Source organism: Anarhichas minor, unplaced genomic scaffold (assembly GCF_050575085.1).
Source record: "Anarhichas minor isolate MPS153535 unplaced genomic scaffold, ASM5057508v1 ptg000136l, whole genome shotgun sequence".
In the NCBI taxonomy this organism is placed as follows: domain Eukaryota; kingdom Metazoa; phylum Chordata; class Actinopteri; order Perciformes; family Anarhichadidae; genus Anarhichas; species Anarhichas minor.
The window spans coordinates 17,446,628-17,458,834 of NW_027466582.1; the positions used below are offsets into that span (position 1 = coordinate 17,446,628).

At 41.7% G+C, this 12,207-nt stretch overlaps 1 protein-coding gene across 2 annotated transcripts in view; it reads right to left on the reverse strand.

Moving 5' to 3' along the window:
- cnih3 (cornichon family AMPA receptor auxiliary protein 3) overlaps positions 1-12,207 on the reverse strand; it is a 73,587-nt gene that overhangs the window by 34,090 nt on the left and 27,290 nt on the right. The window contains exon 3 of one of the 2 annotated variants that reach the window (XM_076084389.1): positions 9,430-9,477. The exons of the other annotated variant lie outside the window; for it this stretch is intronic. Within the exon in view, the coding sequence (XP_075940504.1) occupies positions 9,430-9,477 (48 nt within the window). The remainder of the gene's footprint in view (positions 1-9,429; positions 9,478-12,207) is intronic. 2 annotated transcript variants of the gene reach the window in all.

Below are 12,207 nucleotides of genomic sequence, written 5' to 3' on the forward strand. Positions count from 1 at the left end.
GCCTTTTACAAGAGCGAGTATATTTAAGGGTCTGGATTTAGATGCATGCAAAACGATGATTTTACAGCTGTGCGTTGTCTAGCAACATATTAACTCTTTTCAAGCAGGCTTCAGCCACCTGCCATTGAGAATCGATGGCACCACTGAGAACCACACGTTTCTGTGAATTGGCAGAAGTGATAACATGTAAAAAGATGGCCTGTTGACCCAGTTACGATCAGATCCATCCTCATTTCTGACATTCAAGTTCCTGAGGTAACTTTTCATGACATGTGGTGGATGTGAACTCTCAAAGTTGTCCCACCGCACGTCAACCAAGCGGTTAACCGAGCAAACCTCATTATTATTTATGAAGCGTTCACAATGCCTCAGGTGCTGTTTTGCCCCCGGGCTTGAATCTACAGTGAGTTAACTTCCAGCAGACAGGCTGACCGGCTGATTCTGTATTCAGAGTTGACACCATCATACTGCAGTGCTCCAGGTTGGAAAAACTGTATTCTGTACCACTAGTGGGAATCTAGTTTTCTGAAAGGTTGTATGGTAAGAGAAATGCCCCATTCATTTGAATATATAGAGATGGATATTAAAATGCTAAAAGCGGCATTTGGATGAACAGATGGTTGGATGGAGGTAGCACCTTACGAAGTGTTTGTACAGCTTTTTGCTACGTGACATATTTCAATGCAAACTGCTGCTAAAACCAACGGCAAACCACTGCTGTGCATATATTAGTATTTTTTTTATCCCTCTTGTGTTGCTGAACACACTCTTATAAAATCAGTGAGGCGTCGGCAGATTGAGCGGATGCTGTGTACTACCTTTCCTGTGATGTGTCAGAGCTACAAATTATCACAATTTTCTGGTGTCAAAATGTGAAAACATTTTATGTTTTCCTTAAAAAAAAGATGTATGGGGTTTTTATTCTCTGAGAAGTGAACAACATAAGACAAACAGTTTGCCGTCTGGTGGACAGACTCTGAAATGGAGATCGTGTTTCTAAATCACCTCCAACCTAGTTCATTATATCTGTACTTCAGTTTCTTGCTGACATATGCACAGATACGTCCACAATGAGCTCGTATCGGCCTGGTTGATTAATCGGTTCAAATTGGGCAATGTGAAAAAATAAATCCTCAAAAAAAAGTTTAACGGCATGTTTGTTTTGCAATTAATTAATAGCATGTTCTGAGAAGATTACAACCGTTAATATCTTACTTTGTAGCTCAGTCAGTGGCCACTTTGTTAGGTACACCTGTACAGGCTGTTGTGATTGAATACAACAGCCTTACCATATCATCTGCCTTTTCAAAGTTTGTGATTTTAGTGACATTATCTGAAATGTGTTAATTCAATTAAATGTTTCTCTTGAGGTCATAGTTTAAGGTGGTGTTGCGCTGGACTACGCTATTTCATATTTTATTCCCTATTAACATAAACGAGGGGGTAGAATATTTGAAACACTTCTGAATGTGCAGCACCATCACTAACTATGACAGTGTTAAAAAAGGGGTTTCTAGAGCAGATAAACCTTTGTTAAGTTTGGGTTTAGTTTGATATAGTTTTCACCAAAACAAGTCCCTTTAACCCAAACCAGCTTCCGCCAGGGCTTCACCTTTTGAACAATTCCCCGTGCGGAATGGAACAAAATCTCAGAGACAGTACAGTATGTACTTGATGACTACAACCATGGAAATCTAGGTTGTTTCCAGTGTAAGTCATGCAGCACTATTAATATTCATTTCCTGCTGAGCCTAGCAGCGGTTGTTATTTTCTTGTCAAAGAGGAGTTCCCCCCCCTCTCGCTCTCTTCTTCCTCTCCCGATTCTCCCTCTTAATTTCTCTCTCCTTCACCCCCCCCCCCCCCCCCCCTTCTCTCTCTCCCTATTATCTCTCTCACGTCCTCCCCATCCCTGTCTCCACCTCTCGGGTCTTCTCTCTCCTGGTAACAGCGTGTGGGATCAAGGAAGCGCCGCGGTTTTGCATATCAGCTCATTATTCTGACTGACAGAGAATTTACACTGTTCCTGCGTGAGGGATCGCAGAGAAGTAATCGCATACATGCAGTCTTTTCTTTCTTTTCTTCGCAGCAGGGAGGGTGGCATTGTTGTTTTTGTTTCGCTCACTGTCTGGCAGTTGCATCATTTTCCTTTTATAATCTGAGGCACTTGGACACATGTTTCTCTGTGTTTTGTATGCTGTATGTGTTTGTGCATTTGGTCCATTTAATGCTAAGCTTCACTAGCTATGGCTATGTGTGTAAATCATTTTGTGTGATATCTACGAATTAATGCGCATTATTTTTCATAGCTTTTGCCGACTAATGCTGGACGAGACCAGCCTGTCGTTGTGGCTTGATAAAAACGTGTGGTGTCATTTCAAACCAGATCATCTGCATATCAATTCAATATGTTTTGATTGTTTGAAAGTTGGGCACAGTACGTATTTTGCCTATGAACCTGCCTATTTCCCTGGTGTTTCGGACCGGGAGTGTGATGCAATTATGTCATTAGAGGTGTATTGCTGAGGACGCAAGAAAGCACAGCGTTGCGTGTAAAGCAGCAACAATGTTCTGAACAGGCATGTTTTCAAAGGGGACTGCACTAGTGAGTCCTAAAACCAAGACATTAATCATCATTTTTTTTGCACCTCCAGTTCCCTTGTCTCGAAGTCGACGGGATTTTGGAACAGGTTTTTGGTTTGATGCCTCAAATAAGGTCTGTGGTTAACACAAGATTAAGAGATTTTAACTTTTTGTTCTACGATATAAATATCCCACTCGTGATGTTTTCGTGACTTTAACGTCTCTTAAAAAAAGGTGGTTGCTAAAAATGAGACTTGTAAACGTCATCCCGCCTTTAGCTTAGTTGTGGTGACGTGAAGTCCAAGGGGTAGTTTGTTTGTAGCGTAACATTCGGCTTTTACTTCTGTCGATTACTTTCACGCTTCAAAATAAAAAAGTGGTGTTCATTTGTGAAGATTACCTTGCGTGTAAGTACCATCAACGTTTGTTTGCCATAGAGCTTATTTTCTGCAATAATCTAGAAATAAATATCCTCTTGGCTTTATGGGTTGGCATATAAAAAGAAAACATCTTCCGTGCAGCACTCTATTACACTCAAGTGACGCTCATGCATCCGCCTGACAACGACACGAGTAACGCGAGTCTGTTACCTCTGTGATTAAAAAAATGTGCACATGATACAAAAACATTACTCCATCGTGTTACTAGAAGTCAGCGAGGATACAGACAGACTGAAGGTGACCAACACCAATCTGCTTTTAAATTATGCTGTCCGCTCAAATGCAGTTTACTGCTCGGTTCCACTGTTGTTGCAACTTAGCGTTCACAAATAATTGACATCTGAGCCAACTTTTATTTTTGTCAATTTACATACAATAAATGCACAGCTGCCAGGTGTCACAGATTTGACCTGTGTTGTGCTCTTCACGAGTGGCTTGTTGATTTAGTTACCTAGCTCAGTGCTTTCAGCCTGGCCACGCTCAGTGGGTTATCACTGACGAGAGAAGAAGTCAGTCAAATGGGACAGGGCAGGATTGTTAAAAATGTGAGATGGTTTTGTTGGTTGTACATTTTAGTTACAAAGACTTAGTACTGTTCTCTTGGATGTTCAAAACCCCCATTTTTCATGGCAGTGCCTCTGAGTGATTAAAAAGCAGTCTGAGTCAAACGGGCATTATGAATGTTTATCAAATAAAACCCACTTTTTATCACACTGTGCTTCTGCTTAATCAAATCAAGCGCTTTTTAATCAAAGCATTTGTGTCGTTTGTCAAAACGAGGTCGCATTTGAGTGCAGCCAATTTCGATCATACTTTCTTCAGCACAGTTTTCTTAATTAGTTTACTTAATGAGTTCAGTCCCTTCTGTGTGCAGCCGCCTGAGGAGCTGTGCTCTGACGGACAGAGTCCCACAGGGTTTAACTTGAGCCTTCCGGTACACTTCTGTGGAAAACGCACAGACTTGACGCTTAATGTGTCCTGGCGTGATCGGATGACAAAGTCGTATTGATAAAGGCAGGTGTAACCATGGCCTATGAGACAAACCGGGCTTTCAACTAACTAAGTAAACCCATTCACGTCCTTCGGTGGTCACAGCAACTGATGTAGAATCAAGAGCGAGAAAAGCTGGGCAGCAGAGGAGTACAGATGGTTCAAACAAACACAGGACTTAAACCAAGGAGACCGCTGTTCATGTCCTGTGTAAAACCAAGTTAATGTTGCTTTATTTAACCATACTTTTGTTATGTAACTTACATACTTAACACCTAACCAAGTACTTTTGTTGCGTGAATAACCCTAGATTGGATGTTCATTTTGAAAAGACACTAAGCGTGTAACAAGCAGAAACTGACACTCTGTCCCTGCCACGTCAAAGATTGACACTAAAGGGGTACTTAGAGCTCCATAGTTTGAAAGATAGGACCACTGACCAAATGTCAACATTTGCAAAATCTCCAAAAAAAATGAAAGTTCTGTTTGTTGTTTACACACTTGGACACACTCACCAGTGTGCATACAAAGCACACACACGCACACACACACACGACACAAACACAACTCAATCGCAATGAGAAAACTGCGTCACAACAATGGGCACAAACACGTGCACTTCCACCAACACACTGTGCCGAACAGACGCAGAGATCACAGCTCAGCACAGCACCACTTAATTTCTGACTGCTCTCTCATCTCTTTCCAATGCGAGGAGGCACACACACAAAGCTGGGGGGTGGCAGAGAGAGAGAGAAAGAGCAGGGAAAATACAAAGCTCAGTGAGAGTAATGAGGGCGCAAGAGGGGTGGGCAGTCAGAAGAGCCTCAGAAGTGGAGAGAGCAGGGTGCAAAGAGGGGAGGTGGGAGGGAGACCAATTTGACAGGAGGTCTTACTCACGAGGGACGGAAGCAGTTCTATCTTGTCTAACACAACAACCACAAAAGTCGTATACCATCGGATACATCAGATAGATACTTTCAAATTTTCAAAGTGAATGGAACATTATGTGACATCTATGATGCATGTCATGAGATGATTAATTCTTCTCGTCTATGATGAATTCCACCCCACTCACTTTATTTTTTACTGTTGTATTGGATTGCATTGGAGAGTCAGCGTTGACTTATTTGAACTTACTTATGTTACGTAAATTACACACTCAACTGACATGACAAGAGTACTTATTTTAACTCAAACTACAATCTTTTCCTGAACCAAAACAAGTACTTTTACTGTATGCATATAACAAGCAGAAACTGTTAGTTTCCTGTGAACGTGGACGTTTATTTAAAAAGACGCTATGCATGCAACGAGCGTCACGTCGTCGCCTACACGTCCAAAACGGATGCTAGCAACATAGTTCGAAGTGCCGGGCCACTGATCAAGCGTCGGTATTGACGATATTGGGAGTAAAAATGTGTTGTCAAGCAGAAAACCATCTCAAGCTGAACGTTTTTATTCTCACTGCTTTGGTGGCCCGAAATTCCTCCTCTCTGTGATGTTAAAAGTCACTGATAATCTACCGATGAATTACCCCCTCGTGGTTTTAAGCCTCTACTAACCAAGTCAAGTTGCAGTTTACATCTGTCCAAAATGTCATCATGTCAACATTTATCCTTTTGGACATTTGTGTGAAATTGTCATATCAATTCTCAAATTATTGTATGAGGTCACAGTCATCTTGGACCACCAAAATCGAATCAGTTCATCCTTGAGTCCAAGTGGACGTTTGTGCCAAATTTGAAGAAATTCCCTCCAGGTGTTCCTGAGATATCGCGTTCACGAAAATTGTACGGACGTACGTACTTACCGATGGACAACCCAAAAACATAATGTTGCTGGCCGTCAAGGCATAAAAATACCCTTGGCACCTCAAGAATTACACTAAGGAAGGTGTATAGAGAGGGATGGATAGAGAGAAAGAGAGAGAGGGAGGGAGGGAGATGCTGAAATTGAGGAGGAGAGGGAGGAAAAGGGGCAAGACAGGTCCAAAAATAAAGGCAAGAAGAGCGTTAATGAGTACACTCAGATTTGCTTAGTTGCTGTGACAACGCGCCGCCTCATTGCTTCAAGCCGACTGCATATCTAATGAATAACACACTCTCTCACAAACACACACACACACGCGCAGTTGAGAGTAAAGAAGACAGTATTTCCCCTCGAGCTATTTTCATCTGCATGGGTTTTTCAGGCGTCAAAAACCAGAACGCAGTTGAGAACAAAAAAATGGCTCGTGTCCAGACGCCTGCATGTGTGTCTGCGGTGAAAACTATGAAGTAGGTGTGCCAACGTGAAGAAAGAAAGCTTTTAACCAAATCAATCAGGACCACCGTGTGGTGACTGTGCCAGTTGGATTGGGCTGAATAGTTTTAGCAGAGGGAAGAAGGGCTCTGGAGAAAAGAGGAGAAAAAAAACTTCACAATTCAGCAGATCCTCTTGCATCGGGACCTCGGGCATTTACACTGACAGGCACAGTGTGCAACAGAGTCGAAATATAGCCCGTGAATTGTGTTTGCGCAGTTCGTAAACTGCGAGGGGATGTATGAATTTGACTGGATGTATGGAAAAGGGGAATTGTCACTCGAGGCACTTGGCGGGGATGTCTTCCCTTTCCACTTCTCTCTCCTTTCGTTGAGTCACGAGATAAAGCTGTTCGTCAATCACCTCATACATTATATATATATATACAGTATATATACACTTTTCTTTTTTAGCCCGTTTAGCAGTGCTGCAAATCAATCAGCAGGGTTCAGAAGATTTTTTGCATCAATTTGATGAAGTGCCTTGATTTGTCAGTTATTCAATCTACTGGATTAGAGTTCTTGCCTTGCAATAAAAATGTGCTGAATATTTTCAATATGTTTGTGTCGACCAATGTCCAGTACTAGGAATGCAGCAGTTAAGTTGTATATCCAACCAAAACTACAGTTTTAGGGTGCGTACACACCTGTAAATTGGGTTAATTTGGTTCACATCAGGAAGAAAAATACATTGTTGCATTTTAGTTCTGGTTCCTGTTCACACTGACTTTTTAGAAATGAGCCAGGAGGACAGAACATGAAGTTAAACAGTAAGTTGTTGGAAAGCTTTGGTGATGCTGGGGAAATTCCAGAAGCTTATGCAGCACTTCAATGCTTCTGATCTATATATTTATGTTATTTGGTGTCACAAAGAGTTCACGAAGAAATAACTGATTTGAAGCATTATTTGCATCATTAGACTGCCAAGACAGGACAAAAAGTCTGTACAGTAATAATCCCGGGTTTATTACTGAGTTCGCTTTTAATGGACTTAATGAACTGACGAAGAATACGGAATCTGATACAAGCACAGCAGTTTTAACAGCTTTTGACCTGTTAATCTGGTAATTATTATTATTAAGTATTACGTGCTCATATAAATGGCCTAAAACAAGGGTATTCAATTCAAATTCAACAAGGTCCAGTCAGAGAGAATGTCCTCATGCAAAGGTCCTGAACATCACAATAATGTCGAACCGGCCTTATAATTTAGTCCCATATATATTGAAGTAGCCAACAGTTGTAATAACGTCTGTATGTAGCCAACAACTGACTGTCAAATCAAATTTAGAAAGTTGAATTGAATAATATCTCAACAATATTTATTGTCAGCTTTCAAAGTGAACTGGATAAATTACAATAAATACATAATCTAATAATAAATAAATGTTGTTCTTGCTTCAAGTAAAATAAGGGCTGGGTTAAAGAACACAACAAAGCTTTTGAAAAATGTGCATCTTAAAATAAAGTATTTAATAAAAAATCAAAGAAATTCCCTGAATTGTCCTGCAGCTTTAAATTCAATTCATTCAGGGTGAAGTGAATCAACGTGTCAGGATTCTGATCTTCGATTGTTTATTATCTGCCTGAAATAAAGATGGATAAATGCCTTCCTGGATGGATTTCACAATCAGCAGATGGATTCATTCGTAGTTTAGCTTTTGAAATCCTGCAAAAATCACATATCTGCTAACCGAAAATCCTACGGTATGTTCGTTTGATCTCACACCACAAACAAACCGCACCAGAATGTGCTTCGAAGTGGACAGAGACCCGTCTTTTCAAGCGTTCATTATTGATAGCTTGATTGATAGCTTTCACACCAGCCCAAAAAAACAGAACTAACCGGGCAAACGGACCTGAGTTTGTTGTTAACCGAACCAAAAGAGTTAGGCTGTGAAAGAACTGTATGCTACCAACCGGTAAAATACGACTGAACTATTAGAAGTTCCCTAGAGGATTCATTGACAGCAACCACGAAATAAATCAGAGTGTGGAACTGCTAAAACTGCAAAACCCAAACTTTATGACCTGCCAGAAATCCATTTGATCACTCAGGCAATTAACCCACCGTTGTGACCCCCCACCCCCCACACCAAACTGAACATCAAGATGGTAACTGCTCCGGCTCTAAAATGAGTCAGTCCGATGAATGATTGAAATCACAGGTTTAGTAAGTCCCTGATCTCTGCTTTGGAAAGTCATTCATGAAACACTTATTGATTGGAACATATACTAAACATAAACTGGGTGGTATTCTGCTTTGTCGCACATCTGCAGCTAGCCCCCCAGGGATCAGTGCACATGTAGGTCACGGCAAGGACAGTACATCTGGATGTGTGCATGTACTGTCCCGCGTTTATGTCCCAATGCATGTGTGTGTTTGTTTTCCTCACAAGCACTGCGGGGAGAACGTCCTCCCCCCCCCCCCGGGGGGCCAAGTGTAGGGCCCGAGGGCTGGAGTTGAAAACACTGATAACCAAGATCAGCTGTTCAACCGATGAACCTCCAGCAGGAAACAGACTCAAACACACGCTCGCACACGCATGAGGCACAGCGTGAGTTTCCGAGAGGTGGAGGGAGAAACAGATGTCACACTGAAGCTGGGGGGAGGCCTCTTCCAATCCTCGTACTGACTCCTCGAGGCAAACTGTCTGCGCGCGCACACAGAGAAACAGACAGCACAGCTCTGCAGAGCACAGCGCAGAACCTCTCAATCGCCGTCTCCCCTTTGATGTCAGTGCAACACGAGGCAAGAAGACAAAGGAAGCATCGCTGCACAAATCAAAAATTCATTAAAACAGCACTAACCAGACCTGTGGAATACTGATAAGCAGCTCGCAATACTTACATAACTCAAAAATCAAATACTAAATTGTCAAGCAGAGGCCTTGCATTTCTAACAAAGTGACAAGGAATTTGTGTAACGCTGCATTTAGAAGTGTATCAGGTCAAAGCACGGTGTCATCTGTGAATTGATTGTTTTTTTTTCCACTTATTAACTTTCTCATTGGAGCACACATTCTTGAAGCGTTGATAATTATAAACCAGTTACCCATCATATTCAGCATCTGAACGCCACTAACGAGGTGGGATTTGTTCCCTTCTCTGCTCACCTTCCTCAGCAAGTTGCAGATCCTCTCGATGTTCCGCAGTCTCTCCCTCTGTGAGGAGACAAACAGGGAAAAGGTGAGTTTATAGCTCGCAAGGATTCATGACTCAGTCCAGTAGAGTGTGCGCCGACATCTGGTGAAAGATGAAACAGAATAGAAACAGAACAAGTGTGTCCTTGTGCTGAAAGTAGGTGGAAATACATTTACAGTAGAGCTGTTCCAAAATATATATTCTAGAAGAAACAGCAAACATTAATACATCTTGGAACTCATTTCAATGATATGTCAGAGGTTTGGAGTCCAAGTCGTGACTCAAGTCAGACAAAGAGGTCGAGGCAATTTTCACGAAGTTCCCGTGGACGGGTGAGCAACGGTATTGCTAGTTGGATTAATGGCGGCATTCATAGTGCTAAAAAGGTTGTTGATGTGAAATCGGAGAAGCATTCCACCCTCGCTCCTTCATCTACGTCCTGGTAATGAATCAGAAGCTTGTAAATGGTCTGTATAGAGCTTTTCTAGTCTTCCGACCACTCAAAGCGCTTTAACACTACATGTCATCATGCACACCCATTCATACAGTACACTGATGGCAGGGGGTACCATGCACGGTGCCACCTTTCCTTTAGGACTCTAACTAACATTCACCCACCGCAGGCACATGTGCTATGGGAGCAATCTAATGGTTAATTGTCTTTAAATGCCTTTCTACATTTTTGTTCGGCCATCATGCATCACTGTCTAAAAAGGTGAGTAGTGTCATTAAGCCAACGTCTGAGATTTACATTTAGCTCCTCTGGTCTTAAGAGTATATTAGTGCAGGTGGAATCACATAATGAGAGTGAATGATGGATAATCGTATGATGGTGCGGGGGTTGTTAGGACCTGGGACACATCTGTTAACAGGTTGACAGGGGAACAGGGCAGTGGTCAGATATAACAGCTGACATTCAGGCCCAGAGTAAAAACTAAGTTTCCATGTTTATGAGTTAGAAATAATCTGTATTGTTTAAAAACTCGACGGCAAGTCTGTTTTAATGATAACCAAAGATGGGGGACAAGTTCAGGTGGGAATTCAGCGTTTGAGGAAAGGGGTTTTTAGACATTTGTGTACTTCATTTTGAACATAAGAGTCTGAGATGAAAATACATTTGGAGAAGTCCTCTCGAGACCACTTTAAGACATCAGTCTGTTGGATAGCCTCCACATTAGTGCTGTAGTTTGTCAGCAAGAAATTCACTCCTAGAATTTTGGGGGAGAGATTAAGGGAGCTTTCTCCTCGAGCAGTCACAGTAGTTATCATTGTGTTTATATAAGTGACCATATTTCAATATTTGAGTGTTCTCAGCTTGGGTAATAAACTGTGAAATGCTTAAATCAGCAGTCGCCACAATGCTGACTCTAACAGCCACCGTTTCACCAGAGCTTTTAACACCATCATCAAATATTAACTGATTCCTATAGAGACGCATTCCGGACTTGACTGTGGCTCCAAAAGAAGGCGCCGCACAACTCTGGCTGCTTATGAATCATATATTGATCTGAGCGTCACGCTGTTTGCGCTCGTGGACAGTCACTTTGACTTTATCTCTTCCTCCTCATGAGCTCGTTGCAAACGTCAACAGCAAAGGCTCCATGGGAACTATGAAGTCAATAAAAAAAGTTTTTGCACTTCTACAGACCATCAAAGCCCGCCAGTCTTGAGCTCAACAGATCTTTAGTCACCACATGAGAAAAACAGGATTCAAATGGAGGAAAGTGTGCTGAAATAATTGGGATTCAAAACACTATGAACACTTTGTGTATGAGTGTTTAGTCTGCTTATGGCAATTTACATTTTCATACACTGAAAACCACAGGCATTATCTGCATCTACATACTAATTATAACTTACCTGTGCATATTTTTTATGTCGTATGTTTAACGCTGTGTGAGAAAGAGAAAGAATCACAGACAGAAGCAGACACTCGCGTCTGCCCATCCATATATTTCCTATGAAATATGATTTTTATTTACCAAAGGGCTGGCTTAACGTTGACTCGTAAATTCACTGCAATTAATTTTTCCTTTCAGAGCTAATTATCAATGTAGATTGTTTTGATGCAAGATGCCTAGTTTTGGAGATATCGGCCGTAGAGATGTCTGCCTTCCCTCCATTATAATGGAACTAGATGGCACTAGACTTGTGGTATTAAAGTGCAAAAAATAATACATTTGAAAAACCCAACCGCTATGTTTCTTTCCAGAAATCCTAACCTGGTTATTCAAGATAATCCACATATCTTGTTGTGAACAGTTTCATGTTCTTTTTTGGAACTTTGCCATCTAGTTCCATTGCATTGAAGAGAAGGCAGATGCAGGAAATTGCTCTAAATACAAAACAAAAACTCCTGTTTACAATGTTTATTGAGGTAATAAATCAAGAGAGAAGTAGAGTCATTTTCTCATAGACTTCTATACAATCGGATTCCTTTTGGCAGCCAGAGGAGTCGCCCACTGCTGGTCAGTAGAGAGAATGCAGGTTTTAAGACACTTCTGCATTGGCTTCACTCTTCAGAACCGGAGGTTGCCGCCTGGTCTCCCTGCTAGTCTTCATAAAGGACCTCCGTATCACTCCTGACCCTGATTGTGTTGCCTAAGCGGAGCTTGATGGGGAGGGAAAGAGACCTGTTCCTTCCTATGCTCCTCTTTAATTATGGCCTACTATACTATCATATGAACTATGGCTAGTTTCTACATGAAGCTGCTCACAACAAGGTCTGTAGATTATCTGGAGTAACCGGG